We start from the raw sequence: 15,212 nt of genomic DNA, 5'->3' as shown, positions 1-15,212 counted from the left end.
ATTTAGAAGGAGGCTGGGGGAGGTTAGGTGGATGATCGGGAACGGGGAGTTGGTGGTGGTGAGAGACAGCAGTGAGGAAATGGAATGATGGGGGTGCTGGGCAGTGAAAGTAGAGTAGACTAGTAAAGTTGGTAGTGATGGGATTAGGGAGGCCGGGAGGTGTGGAGGGGCTAGGGGCCAACGAAAAGCGAGACGGGCGCCTGTCGCGATCGCCAGTTCAATCGCTCGATAACGAACGGGGCGTGCTGGACCGAACCTCGCGGGAAGAGTGATTAAAGTGGTACCCAAAGACACTTACCACGCGCAACAGAACTAGCAGCCCAGAAGCGGGAAGAGGGGGGAAAGGAGGAAAATATGGAGGAGGCGGGAGAGGAATGATGGGGGTTAAGAGGAAGAGAAGAGGAAAGAAAAAAAAGAGCGAGGTAGAGAGAGAGGGAAGGAGAACAGGAACCGTACGGGAAGCAGAAGATACTAAGGCAGGGAAAGGGACGAGCCAGCGAGAGAGAGTACAGCCGGGACAACACTTACTCACTCACTCAGAAAGTCAGTCGGAACCCAAGTGAGAGAGCGAGAGAGAGACAGACAGACAGACCAGACCCATGGCGAGATCTTCTTCCTTCCTCCGGCCTGCTGAGGCTTTTCTTTTCTCATCCGTGATTGGTCCATTCTCGACGATGGCCACCCACCGCGACTTGCTCGCTATGCCTCTTTCGGGTAAGCCGGCATCACGTGGAAACCGGAATAATATTCTTGCGCGTGGGCTGCTTTTATTATTTTCGGTCGCGATTTGGTTTTTCTTCTTCCTTCTCTTCAGCATTCGCCTCTCCATGGCTCAACACTCTTGCCAGGCTGCTTTTTTGGTTTTTCCCAGAATTGCATTTTGATCCTGTGCATCTACAATCTTCTTGGTTCTGGTCTGGATACGCCACGCGTCAATCCTATGCCCAGTAGTAGCTTTTCGCAGTATAAATGCATACTGAGACTGATACATCAGACCACTACACTAACACATCAGGTTGTGCTGCAACACTTCCAGTTGTCACAAGGTTAGTCTCAATTCCTCATTTTCTTTCTTGCAATTGTCCTTTCCCCCCTCCATCCCCTTTTCGAAGATGACAAAACCTTCTTTTCTTCTTTATCCTCTGAATCGTCCATGAGGAGATAGTTCGGACCTTCCTTTCCCGGTTGGTCTGCTACTTGCCAGTATACTTTGTCTGAGAAAAAACATTACTGCATTATTTTTGTGCCTCGTTGTCATTCATCCTATGTCATGGGAGTATTGGCTGACATTTACCAAGACTTTTAATTTAGGACTGTTAATATTATTTTTCACACTCTGACGTCGATTCTCTTGTCAAACCAGCATGAGTGGTAGGGTACAGGAATCCGGTTGCATCAGGCTTTGCTTCGGTGTCGATCATCTGCTCTGGCTGGCGCCATTCCGTGCAGATTCACATTTAGGACAAACTGGGAATAATAAAATCATTCATTCCTGGATCATTCCACTTCTTGTTTTCTTGTTCACCGTAGATTGGGTATTCGTTGCATTATACTTTCCGTAAGCCGCAGTAGTTCTCTTGAAAGGAAACGGTGCAGCTGAGCGAAGCAGCGTCGACCTGGATGATGCATTATGTCGAGTTGACACCTACGTTTGTTGGCCTTCCCAGGTGGTTAGATCACGGCAATCAAGCTTAAATCCTCTCTGCCTGATCCACTGGGTCTCTTTGCACTTGCAGCAGCCACCAGCCCATTGTCAGTCACGTGATACTACAGTTCGGCGCGCTGACAAAGGAGAGCCGACCCGCAAGGAACAGTCCAGAAAGGCAAGATGAAAGTCTTGCTGCCCTGAATCCAACTTGCACCCACGCTGATGCAGACGCTTTGTTCCCTGCAGCGTCAGCAGTAATTCGATTATTCAGTTCCGGCGGCATTGTTGGCCCCGGATGTATTCGTCAATGCACCAAGGCAGGTTCCTTCGGTCTGTAGCACGACCCTGCCGATTCATCGCGCATCGCCGCTATCCCGCCGCCGTTGTCTCGCAATCGCGTCGATTCCATCTTTCGCAACCATGGCTGTCGTCCACTCCTTCGGATCCTCATAATGCTCGGGATTCGACAACGGGGAATGTCCCCGGTGATATCCCTACTCACAATGCAGAACCCACATTAGCTAGCCGTGATGCTTCCGTTGCAACACCTTCCGCAGATCGATTGGACAAGAAAGACGCGAAACCCTACGGTTCGGCAGTTCGCAGAGCTTTACGGAACAGACGACCGGCAAAGGAGTGGACTGCTCCGGTTGCCACTGTTCCTGACTGGTTCTACGAGCGAAACACGGTGGTCAATGATGGAAAAGGAGACGGTGACGTCAAATTACTACAGCATGTGAAGATACGGCCGACGGAAATTGAACCGGAGAAGGAGGAGGCCACACAACAGCTAGGACGGGGCGGTAGTGGAGAAGAGCCGCCTGTGCCTGAGGGATCTGATACTCCGGAGGATCGGTATGCTTTGACGGAAGCGCTGTGGGAAGAGCTGTGCGCCTCTGCCCGAGCCGGGTTGCGGCTACCGCCAGCCAAGTACGCCCAAGAGCCCTCCGCGCGCAAATCGCATCTTGTTCTTCAGTACCCGGGTACCGATGGTATTCTGTTCTTGGATGCGGTGGTGAAGAGGCTGGCCCAAGAGCTGGGGGCGGATTTGGTTACACTCAACGCGCAGGACATTGCCCAGCTATGCAGCGAACAGGATTTGGCGGACATCGGTACAACATCGCCCATCAGATCCCTTGGTTACGAGGTATATCGGCCTTCTCTCTCTGATACCTGGCAAGACGACGGCATGGGTGATGGGGAAGCCGAGGACGACATTGACACACCACGCAGTCTCCGGTCGGGTTTGCGTCCCAAATTTATAACTATTGAGAGCACTCGTGACTCGGGAGATATTGCGCTTCCCAACCTAATGGGCCTGAAGTCGTTGGTGGCCTCGTTCAACGCGCCAGCGGACCAGATAGGTGGCTCTTCATCACAGAGTGCTGTGAATCGCGCAGAAGACAGGCGACTTCGACTTGTTCGAGAGCTCCTTTCGTCGCCCGGCAAGCCGTCGAAGCCGGTGTTGCCAGCAGCGACTGAAGGAGAAGACTCTGCTGCGCACGAAGTGGCGGAAGGTCGCAGTCCCGCCGTGGAGCGAGATATCATCGTGCAAGTACAGGATTATGGGGACATCCAGACCACCCGCGAGGGCTCCAAGTTCATCACTCTGTTACAGAAGGCTATAGAGGAGAAGAGAAAGGCCGGTTCCCGAGTCCTCTTTATTGGTACATCGGCACAGGAAGCTGCACCTGATTCGGATGCGGCCAAGCTCATGCAAAACGCCTTTGACGATCAATTCTCCCAGATGCTGGTCATCACACCCGCCATGAAGTCTGAGGTGGCAGAGCGCGTATTCGCGGAAGACCGCAAGACGCGCACTCTCGATATCAACATTCGCCACGTCCAAGATCTGCTCCGAACGCGGCTCGCCGATAGCCCTTCGGCGCTCAAGGACGACATTTACCGTGATCGCGCCTGGCCTTTGGATGCGTCCCTTGTGAAGGAAAGTGGCCTCGATGAGCGGTACTGGCCGTACAGCCAGGTTCACTGGGCTACAACTCTGGCACTTGGTTCTCTAGGAGCAGATGAAGCTTTCGGTTATGATCACATTCGGCGGGGACTTGAGATGATGCAGAAGACTGAGCGTGTCAAAAACGACTGGCTGCACGAGAAAACGCCCAAACCGAAGGCTACCGAGACAGGAAACGACCGGGAGCGCTTGTTAGGCTCCTTGCGGAAAACGTGCAACTCACACGAGAAAAAACTATTGAACGGAGTCGTGGATGCCAAGAGCATTCGCACTACATTCTCTGATGTTCATGTGCCACCTGAAACCATCGATGCATTGAAGACTCTGACCTCTCTTTCTCTGATCCGACCCGAAGCGTTCACCTACGGTGTCCTGGCGACTGACAAGATCCCTGGTTTGTTGCTCTACGGGCCTCCAGGTACGGGTAAAACCCTCCTGGCGAAAGCCGTCGCTCGTGAAAGCGGTGCCACCGTCTTGGAAGTCAGTGGGTCTGAAGTCTACGATATGTACGTTGGCGAGGGCGAGAAGAACGTCAAGGCCATCTTCACGCTGGCTAAGAAGCTGAGCCCCTGCGTCGTGTTCATCGACGAGGCCGATGCCATCTTCTGTTCTCGCACTGGAGCCAGCAGCCGAACGTCACACCGGGAACTTATTAACCAATTTCTGCGGGAATGGGACGGGATGAACGACATGTCCGCCTTTATCATGGTTGCCACGAACCGACCATTTGATCTCGACGATGCGGTTCTCCGGCGTCTCCCCCGGCGACTATTGGTGGATCTTCCGATCGAACAGGATCGCCTGGCCATCTTGAAGATTCATCTGAAGGAGGAAACCCTGGACAGCTCGGTTGATTTGGCCGAGCTGGCTCGTCGCACGCCTCTTTATTCCGGATCCGACCTCAAGAACCTTTCCGTTGCGGCCGCTTTGGCTTGTGTCCGGGAAGAGAACGACCTGGCAGCGCAGCACCAAGGCGAAGAACCGTACCAGTATCCCGCGCGACGCACCTTGACCTGGAAGCACTTCGAGCGTGGTATGGAGGAGATTAGCGCATCGATCAGCGAGGACATGTCATCACTCTCTGCAATTCGCAAGTTCGACGAGCAGTACGGCGACCGCAAGGGCCGACGCAAGAAGGCGCCTGGTTGGGGCTTCATGCCGGCGGGCGTGGACGAGTCGGCAACTAGCGTGGATGCGGCGCGCGTCCGGACCTGAACTGGTTCAATTGTACAGCGTTAAGCAATTGGGGGTTCAATAGAAATGGATTGCTTGGATGTTTCTTATGTCACATAGATAAACTTGATATTCTTTCGCGTTTGTGTAGGTCTGTTTTGAATTTGGGCTGGGATTGGAATGGCACGCAAGGGCAGGAACTGGGCTTGTATACTACGAACTGATTAGCGACAACGAACCACAATGTATCAATACAATACCGCAGCAGGACACGATTCCAATTGATATTGTAACCGATAGATAATATTAACTCTCAATACAACAGGAGACGATCCATGAATTGGGATGATGGAATGAATGGATTAAATCGGTTGCGGTAGCAGTGTGAATTAATTCTGCGGGGAAGAAAGACTAAAAAATTCCAAAGAGGAAGATGCAACAGTAACTTGAATGACATCGACGAGGCGGCAGCTCTCCTTGGATCAGCCAACCTTCTTTCTTCTCTTCGTTCGCCAACTTCTCTTTCTCCTCTTATTCTCCACCCGCCACCATCGTTTCAGTTTCAGTCCCTCGCTTCTATTCTTCCTTCTTGGCGGCTAACTGCTATCCCATCCTGCAGAATCTCTGCAGGCCCTCTTTTCCTCCTCCGCACGCGACCAAAAAAATCCCCGCGCCTATCTTCTAACCTCTGGCTGCCCCTCTGGCAAATCCCCTCACGATGGCAACCGAGGCCCGCGATGCCGCCATCCGAGATGCGAAGCGCTATGTTCGCGAGATCGTCCGAAACGACTGGGTCTTTGAACTCTCCTCCGAGCCTGGCGTTCCTTCATTCTCATCTCCTCCCACCCCCAACCAAGATGTCCTACGTTGGCGTCAACGCGAATATGACAGCTCCGGCTCCGAGCTAGAACCTCAGCCTTCGCCCGCCATCAGCCCTGTTGGTGGTCACAATGCCTCTGAGCTCGCCAGCCCGCTCGGAACCCCGCTCAGTGACGACTCCGAGCGGAGGCGCAAACGGCGCCGCCAGATGGAGGAGGAAATGCAATGGAACCCAGGCCTCCGGACATGGGTAGAGCGCCGGGATGCGTGGTCTGGAGCTCTCTCAAGGGACGCGATTCGAGCAAGAGAAGCAAGGACCCAGCAGGCTGTTACACCTACGACATCATCCTCGGAACAACAGCCTCCACATAATGCGTCCGTGCCTGCTGCTACTACCGTGGCCACCCCTCCCCTCTCCGCTTCGTCGGCCAATTCCCAAAACGACCTCGCCCTGCGAACTGAAGCTTCTCTCAGCATCGCCGAAAATGACAGCGCGCTCCCACGGCCGCCATCTCGCGGCGAAGAACCCTCCACGGCAGCAGAACAACCACCCCCGCCTCCCCCCGCGGGGGAGGACGAGAATCAGGGTGGAGAGTCTTCTTCCTCCGCAGATACCGGGTTGAGTCAACCTGACTCCGCGCATCAGCAATCAACCAGCGAAGACCCTTTCATCCCTGTCGTCTCGTCCCTCATCTCCAATGACAACCCCATCCGCGCCTCCATCACCCCAGCGATGTACCCATCCATCTACTCCAAAGTCGTCATCCAGGGTCTTACTCCCACAGTGCCGATCAACCTCGCAGATGTTACCAAGGCCATGGTTCAAGGCTGGAAATCGGACGGTCAATGGCCCCCGAAACCCTCCTCGATCGTGCTCCAAGACACCGCGACGGTGCGGCCCAAACCCGAGGAACCTGCGGATAAGCCGCCCTCGTCACCCGAGTCCAAACGGCGCTCGGGTGTAGCCAGCGCCGTGCGCAAGGTCTTCCACTTCTCAGGCTTCCATCCGCATCATCCTTTCCACCGGAGAGGATCAAGCAGTCAGCAGAATGAAGGAAATGCTGAAGGAGGTGTGAACCAATAGTTGCTAGCCTACTTTACCTCACTTACTTTCTATTCTATATTCACCCTCGCCTCGCTATTATGACGATGACTTTGATGATTTTGTCTTGATTTGCTGTAAATAAGCTAAGCTGAGCTAAACCAGGCTATCATTGATAACTTTGGGTTCGGGTATTGGTTTGGGGGGGAACTTCTCATGACTTATCAAATGGACGCTCACATGCATGCATGCGTCCCACGCGCACCCACACACACATATGCACGGGCGTGCATAATTAATTTGTCATGCATATTGGCTGCTGGCACTGTTTGGACCTACTTAGTCTCTTCTCTACTGTTTCCTAACTAACTCTCTCCCTCAGCATTTATATTCTAACATATGCTTTTGCTTTTTCTTCTCGCTGCATCTTCGCCACTTGCTATGTCATCCCTATGGCTATGTTCTCCCTCTAAATGACTACTCCGAGATGCATAATTATATGCTATCCCAACTAACTAACTACCTGTTCGTTTGTCTGCTGGACCATACCAGCCACAAGGCAATTAGTTACATTTTGATGTCTACTTATAAATGTCATGAGTCGAACGAAGATGCAATGGAGTGTGTATGTTATTTTAGGCCTTGAGATTTGGGATATTTGATTTCGAGAAGAAATTGCATGCTGCAAACTTTGCTTGGCAGATTGCTTAATGGGTTCTGCTTGTTTGGTTTATGAATGAGTACAGCTGGTGGTAGTAAGTATGGATGGAATGAAATGGAATGGTGGTAATAATTGAATGGAAAAGTCTTTGGACTGGATCGGTTTAGTTTGCCTTTATCTTCTCTACTGTTTCATAACTCAAAATATCCATGTCTAGGACCATAGTTCAAACTATACAGATATCTTACTAGGATCATTGATCTGATTCTGTGCATCAAACAAGCGAACCTCGATCAGGTATATACGTGACACTCTACTCTTTCGAGGTAAATCTCCATTTAGTAATGTATTCCATTGCTTTGCTTGTTATTAATGAGTATGCAAGCTATATGTATCCCTATGGTAATGAACTGTCTATACTGGTCTATAGTATCAATTCATCATTCGATTATATAATTCATCATCTAGAGCAAGTGGAGTATCGTACAAGATCACTATCAATAATAATATCAATATCATGCCAGTAAGGTCATCATGTCCTTAACCATTCAGTATCCAATAACATCGACAAGGTCGAGAGTATATATCGTATTCGCATTCGCAGACTCAGACGGTTGATCTGGATGCTGAGCTGCAAACAGAGACTCCTCAGCGCGATCAACATCGTCGCCATCTAAACCAAGATCAAGTCCTCTCATCACATCCAGGAACTCTTGAACAACAGGGGCGAGGATCTTCTGCGAAGACTGTTCGAGTTCTGCAGCGACAGAAGGCTGAATGCTGATTTCCTGGGGCTGGTGCGCACCGCGTCTGGTAAAGTAGAATTTCTTTTGATGGCGGGACCAGCTCTCGTTGAGGTAGAGGTGCAGCTCTCGTGCTGCGGAACGCTGCAGATCAGGGAAGAAGGGCGGGTTCGTGACTATAGATGAGAGGGAGTCTCCTGCGCTGAAGGCTTCGGTGGACTGGGGTATATCGTATAGGTCTGTGGTTGAGAGGGGTTGGTTGAGATGGCTTGTGGCGAAGGTGACATAGTGTTGGAAGGCGTGTATCTGAGCGAGGATTCTTTGATCCATGTCGGTTGCTCGGTCTATATAGTCGATGATTGGCAAGGCGGCTGTGATCATCTTAATGAAGGCAGCGGCGCTGATTGCTACGGCAGGGTCGTTCAGCATGGTGGCATTGCTCGTTATGGACAGGAGGGCGGTGTGTGATGCTTGGAAGACGGAGTGGATGATGTTCACGAGGGATGCCACGCAGGCGGAGTCTGTGGTATCCATGTTGAACAAGAGATCCTGAAAGACGAGCGTGATGGTCTGGATGATGGGCCGGCTTAGAATCCAGCATGCTGGGTTGCTGAAGGACGCCTCGAGATAGGCTGGGAACACTGCCTGCAACAAGGTCGCCCTCAGAGTTGGCTTGTCGGGAAGACCACCCTCATAGGTGTCTGCCATGGATGCGTGTAGCTGGTTGACGAGGTAATCCTGCTGCCCATCGATCGCCGCTCGCTCAGAAACACTCTGAATGAACATGATGAGCGTCTTTGCTACTTTCTCCGAGGCAAGTTTCGGCTCGTAGCTCTTTAACCGGGCCACGATATACGTCGGGTCGCCAGAAGGTAGAGGGAACGACGCGGGATCTGTGAAGAATGGGTCGATGGGGCAGATGTCTCGACTGTGCTGCTGCAGGAAGGCGACGATGCGATGGACAAAATCCACGTAAGCGCCCTGGACGCTGGCTGCACCGTTGCCCAGTTCCAGATAGTTTGCCTTCATAGCGGACATCATGTTTTGAATGATCTCCCGGTACTCTTGCTTAGTAGTGGAGAGCTCCCGGGCTTCCACATCCTCCAGTAATTGCAAATGCGCTCGCATGTTGGAGAGGACACTGGATATCAGAGAAACGCGGCGGTGGCTTAGATCCTCTAGAGTGATCAGATATCTTCCTTCTTTCCGGTCCTTGGCAAAGGGCAGATTCTGCAATATCGGATCTGTCACCACTTGGTTCAGCAAAGCTTCTGTTAGGCGATGTTGGTATTTCAGCATCGAAACTCGCTCTACCAAACTTGACACCCACATCCCGATCACTTGGACTTTGCAATCTACTGCAAACCGTGAGTCTCTCTCAATGCTGCTTGCCAAGAAGAGAGGCGTGAACTTTCTCGTCTGCATCGTTAATCGGAGTGATGTCCAGGAGTCGCCGTTGTAGGGGCTAAGGTAGCTGTCCCAGTGTCGTAATCCATGTTTGACCAGAGTCTGCGCGATAGACGTCCAACACTCCACAACATTAAGCAGGATTGCATCTTCAGGACAGTAGTCCTCTCCAAAGCAGTTCGATATAAGCCGGAACACGGCGGGATGAAGGACAGTTCCCACAATTTCGATTTCTGGACTTATCACTGGAGACTCATCATATGCAGCCGCAATGTCCGCCCAGTCCCCATACTCTTGGCTGTCTTCATCAACTGCCACAGGGGCACTTGCTTTTTCAGCTGCCGGAGGATCACATTTCTGAACGTAAGTGACAATCACTTGGAGCGTCTCAGAGACAGTGGTATTGACACGAGCAATCCGGGCGTTGAAGAGACCAAGGAGTGCTTTAATAGGCGCTCCCAAGATAAGCTTATGGGCGTGCTGCAGTGTTGGTGCTGAGCGGATGGCAGTATTCAGGCCGCTGAGCGCGGTCTTCAGCAAGGACTCGATCTGCCGTTGGTTCTGTGCAATCGTTCTCTCAACTAACTGATCGGAGAATCTGCTGCCCGCAGTGTTCTGTGATTCAACCTCGTGGCGCGCAAGCGCATGCTGCTTCAACAGTTCGGAAACAAAATAACTGTGCCAGTCAGAAAAAGGTTCAAGACCAGTAACAGCTTCATCTGTCGAGAGTTTGAAGCGGACTAGCCTAGCCCAGGAGCGAATACTGATGTTGCATGTCTCACGATGGGAGCTGGCTGGGTGAACAAGGTCTCTGATTGTCTGAAGGCGAGGCCGGCACCCGTCAGGAACAGCGTAATACAATGTACACAGGAGATCATGGTGGTTCCTCAATGCATCCAGGTCCTCCTGACGTATTGGCTTCTCTTTGGGATAAACGCGGCCATGATTTGGAAGCAGGCGCCATGCAAAGTTGCGAACTTTCTTTTGGTCATAGATCCTAGCCAGGTAGCGCAGGCCACTCGCAATGATCTTCAGCAGAACGTGAAAACACGGGTCGTCTGGCTGCACTTCTAAGGAAGGTCTCTGGTCGAGTTCGTCGAGAAAAGCAGGGGACCTGTAACCCTCCTCATGCTTCAGGTTATACAGGGTATTCTTCGCGAAGAAATCGTAGAGAGTGTCAAGTATTGGCTTGCAGTCTCTCCAGCCCCAGCCATTAATGAGGTAGAAGCATCTGTGGAACAAAGTTCTACAGTACTTGTAGTATGAGATTGGCTGTGTTATGGACGTAGCATCGTAGCGATCAAGTACTGGACGGAGCAGTGTCTTGATAATGGCCCAGTTCCCATGGGCCTCCCAAAAGCGCGACCCTATCCGAGCAATGCCAGAAGCATCGAGCTCATCCAAAGGCAAGGTGGTGAACACACAGTGCCACACCCGCTCTAGCCGGCTGATATCTGTTAGGTTCACCAAGTCATTATCTTGACTCGAGTAGGCTTTCGTCAGAAGCTCCTCAAAACATCCTTTTAGTCTATCTGTACCGCGAAGGATGTGTCGGACAATAACATAGGCTTCGGCAACAAGATGGTCGCTCTGAATTCCTGCGTCACGCTTTTCAGGAGACTCGATGTTTGCTAACAGTTTGCGGATACTGCTCTGTCCCAATGGGGCTGTGACAAGTGTGATAGTTTGTTGGGCAGCCCGCGTCAACGCGTTCAACGCCTCCTGGGTAAGCGCATCATCAACAAGATCATGCCCGGAAATCTGAAGAATTTGGTACGTAAATACAGAATTGTACGAGCATATCGTTGCCAAGTACCCTATCTCGCGCTCAGATTTTGGGACCAGAGTTGTCAGAGTATCATTGAGCTTGCAGACAAGGCTCAGAGCCCGTCTCACGAATCCTATCCTGTCGATGGGGTCGATGAAGGAGAGCGTGTCCGTGACATACTTGACCAAGTACTTGTATAGGCTACAATAACCCTTCTCAGCATTCTCCGGCCCTTCAGTCAGCCCGGCGTCGCTCTTCTCAATCAGTTCAATCATGCTGTCCAAGACCAAACCTATTTCCGAAGACACCGCGTCATTCCAAGAACCCCAACGATAGGTTCTATCCCCAGTCTTAAACGAGAGGAAACCAGCATCTTTGTCAAGATCTCGCTTAAGAAACTCAAGCGAGTGCGCAAACTTCCCACTTCCGAGGAAAGTGGTTTGGTGGAAGAATGTGCCAGTAGACAAGGGAAATATGCTGAAGGCCACGCTATATGAAGGCTTGAACCCATGAAGCGCATCGGATGAGCTATCTATAGGCAAGTCCCCACTCTGTAGGAAAGGTTCTGGATCCGTTGACTCCAGAATCAAATGTTGTTGATATTGGTTGTCATTGACTGCCAGCCGCTTCGGCGGCCGCTTCTTCAATTGGCGCTGAGCTTGTGGACGCGCCCCTGGCGGTCGGGCGTCCGGTTTATTCGTAGGCTGACTCGTACCAGTAGTCTGGGCGCCAGCAGTAGCAGGAGATGAGCTGCGGCTTGAGATGAAGCGATCTAAGACCAAATTACTCTGGCGTGCTTTAGGTAGGCCTTTATGCCGATAGTTCCGATTGATCAAGGAAAGAGACCTCTGAAACGACAACGGTGATGCAGGCTTGCCACGAGGGTTTGCTACCTCAAGCATTGCTGGCCGCGGGTCTTGCCTTGTCAACGAAGTAATGGCCAGATTTCTTCGAACAATCCATTTGTTAGACCGTTGCTCTGGTTGCATCAGCCTGCTAGGGTTAACAGCTGTCTTAGCTACTTGACCAGGAACGCGACGTTCAGTATTAGTGGCGTGCTCATCGGCTGTACTGTCCGCTCTGGATGGGGGAGCTGACGAAGAATCCATCCTACGGCTCTCACTCGCTCCTTCGGTAGCTCTTCCCTGAGACCTGGCTGGCCGGTTCGAAGAAAGAACAGCCAGCGGTTGCCGTCCGGCTACCTTGGTCTTGGGCCGAGACGGAGGCAATTTCTTTTGTCGAAGCCGTCCTTCTTGCCAATCGTGCAACGACTTGTTGGCGTCCTCCGTATCCACACGCGAACTGAAGTTGAAAACTTTCCGTGTGGGACTTCGTCTCCCTTTGTCCTGACGAGAGCGTGCTTCTCTTGCGGCGATCCTAAGAAAGAGCGGTTGCTCACCACGGGACCTAGAGGCAACATCTGGTGCGTCAAGAATACCAATTCTAGGCATGCTGGGCGTAGATCTCTTCTGCTTTCTAGACCCATAAGCAGGGTCTGTAAGCCTTGTCTGTCTCTTCATCCGAGGGCGTTTAGGCGCATGAGCAGAGCGTATGCTATTACCCTGCGACGTAGGTCGTTTCTTTCCTGGCTGCCGGGTCTTGGTCGAGGCGGCACGAGGTGCAGGTGGGAGCATGTAATCAATCCGATTGTCTTCCGGGATGTCCTCCCCGAATTCATTATCATCGAATGGCTCAAGTCCAAGGTTAGCTAGTAGTTGCCGCGAATTGGCCGTGTCGTCCCCGTCTTTAGCTTCATCCTCATCGCCAGAATCCGGATCAGCAAGCTGTCTCAGCGAGGAAAGCTTTGTGTCCGAGCCTGGTGCTATTGTCGTACTGTTACTTTTGGTTATTTTACGTGCAACGCCCTTTGCATTTTCCGTTCTGAAATGCATCCTTTCGCGCTGTCGCTGCGTAGCACTTAAGCGTCCTTCTTGTTGTTTCTGGTCTAATCTCAGCCACGACGCCGGTAAGACCCCTTTAATTCGACGCTGATACAGTCTGACATCAAAGTCCTCGTTCTCGCTCTCAACCGCGCTTGCATCCTCGGCTTCAGAGTTTGACTGCGTAGGATTCGCTTCCAGATGAGCTTCAACAGGGTCGCCATCCTCTTCGCCTCCAGACCAGTCCATCCCATTGTCCTCTTGAGCCGTATCTCCATGTCCTGATTTTGTGTTGGTAGTCACCGATGGTGGTGTATAGCCACGAGGGAACCGAAAAACGTTGGAAGGTGCTGTAGCGGGCGAAGAAGTAGCATTCTCCTCCGAACGGGGTGGGCTTGGGACACCGAAGATCGAAGCATTATTTTGACGCACGGGAGATGAATTCACGATTACTACACTTGGCTGTTGCAGATTTCGCGTGTGAGATCGGTGCTCGTGATGAGGCCTGGACAATTTGCGCCTTTTCGGTTGCCGGTCTAGCACCCCAGCTGGAGAGTGGCCCAATTGTGGAGAACCATGTTGTAGCGCAGGTTCCGGGGAGTTTCTAGACAACCTTTTTTCTGCAGGACGAGTCTCTATTGGTGATGAGGGTTGAAACTCAAACTCTGCTCCAAAGCTATCAGACATGGGCTCGGCGGTGTCAACGTATTCCTTGCCTTGGCTCTCATCGCCTGTAGGCTGAGCCAATCCCGGCTGAGCCACCCGTACAGGCTTGACGCCTCGTGCGCGCATCATGGTCCGATACTTGGCGTCCTCCAACATGTAAGGATGCAATTGAATGGCTTTGCGTTCTCGTAATGATCTTCGCGCCGGCGGTGACATTTCCCGCAGTATTTCCTCTGGGAGATCGAGTGGAGGCAGCAAATCCTCGGGGAAGTTGTTCGTTGGTCGCTCCGGTTGTTCTGGTTGCTCCTGGCCGCCTTGGTCATCCTCGTCAAATTGAATTGAGTCCAATGACGATAGGGGGGATGAAGGAGTCGACAAGTCATTGTTCTCCTGATCTTGCCGCGGTTGGCTGTCGAGCTTATTCTTTGAGTAGACATGAAGCGGTCTCCTTGACGGTCGGTAGTCGAATTGCAATTCGTCTTCTGAACTTGGGAAATCCCAGATACTATCGTGCTCCTTGGCTCGTGGGGTAGGCGGTGCGCAACCATTAGTTGCGTTTGAGGGTTGCGCAGGGAGCTGAAAGTCGTCTTTTTCCTTTGCACGGGGGGTCTCCTCATCCTCAGCGACTCCAGGCAACAGTTCCTCATCAGCTGTTGTCGGTCTGGCATTAGCTTTTTCTGGAGAGTTCGTAGGCAGGCGAAAGTCGTCAATCTTCTTCTCGGCACGAGGAGTTTCCTCGTCTTTAGAGAGTCCATGCAACGATTCCTCGGATTTGTCGTCCTCTTCGACAGACTTTGACCGATTGCTGGGTGTTTCTAGAGATTGTGTAGGCCTGTGAGAATCATCAATAGTCTCCTCAGCACGAGGTATCTCCTTGTGCTCGGAAATCGCAGACAATTCTTCCACGGCTTTGTTACTCCCATCATGCTGATCTGTTGGCCCGGAGGCACTATTTAGATTCTTTGAAAGAGTCACAGGACGGCCATATTCGACATTGCTGTCCTGAGGGGCATTTGCCTGCACCTCAGGTTGAGCTTCATCCTTTCGATCCAGGGCAGTAGTACCCTCCACAACTACTGCAACTGCAGAACCGATATCCGCGACTGAATCTTCGACAGCATGATTCAAGTCTCCTGTCTCCTGGCTGTCGAGTCCGTCCTCCGAGTCCGAGTCCGGTACGAACCCTCGCGCCCGCCATGATTCCATTTGTATCCTAGGCGCGGATGGCCCATCTCCCTAGATATTCATCACCTCGTAACGGCGGCAGGGCCCGAAATACTGCGCACGATAATCTATGGGAACGGAGGCGAACGAAAAATTGCACAAGAATCTGACCAGTCAGTCGGGGGTCGTGCCAGGGATCCAGATCCACCGGGGTTAGTAGTGAAAGTCGAGCGGGTTAATTGACGCAGTTGGTTGCTGGTCGATGCGAC

General features: G+C 52.0%; 3 protein-coding genes across 3 annotated transcripts; 2 read left to right on the top strand and 1 right to left on the bottom strand.

Annotated features, from left to right (window-relative positions):
* Nucleotides 1–1,955: 1,955 nt before the first annotated feature.
* On the top strand, nt 1,956–4,835 carry AtWU_06207 (ATP-binding protein; the record flags this gene model as incomplete). The annotated part of the gene is made up of 1 exon (XM_035501317.1): nt 1,956–4,835. One exon carries the CDS (start codon nt 1,956–1,958, stop codon nt 4,833–4,835), a length of 2,880 nt encoding a protein of 959 aa, XP_035357210.1.
* Nucleotides 4,836–5,511: 676 nt separating this feature from the next.
* Nucleotides 5,512–6,696, top strand: AtWU_06206 (DUF4050 domain-containing protein; the record flags this gene model as incomplete). The annotated part of the gene is made up of 1 exon (XM_035501316.1): nt 5,512–6,696. One exon carries the CDS (start codon nt 5,512–5,514, stop codon nt 6,694–6,696), a length of 1,185 nt encoding a protein of 394 aa, XP_035357209.1.
* Nucleotides 6,697–7,863: 1,167 nt separating this feature from the next.
* Nucleotides 7,864–14,985, bottom strand: AtWU_06205 (uncharacterized protein; the record flags this gene model as incomplete). The annotated part of the gene is made up of 1 exon (XM_035501315.1): nt 7,864–14,985. One exon carries the CDS (start codon nt 14,983–14,985, stop codon nt 7,864–7,866), a length of 7,122 nt encoding a protein of 2,373 aa, XP_035357208.1.
* Nucleotides 14,986–15,212: the final 227 nt, after the last annotated feature.

Source organism: Aspergillus tubingensis (assembly GCF_013340325.1).
Source record: "Aspergillus tubingensis WU-2223L DNA, scaffold_7, whole genome shotgun sequence".
Taxonomy (NCBI): Eukaryota; Fungi; Ascomycota; class Eurotiomycetes; order Eurotiales; family Aspergillaceae; genus Aspergillus; species Aspergillus tubingensis.
Note: the sequence above shows the minus strand (reverse complement) of the source record. Positions and strands in the feature narration are given on the sequence as shown.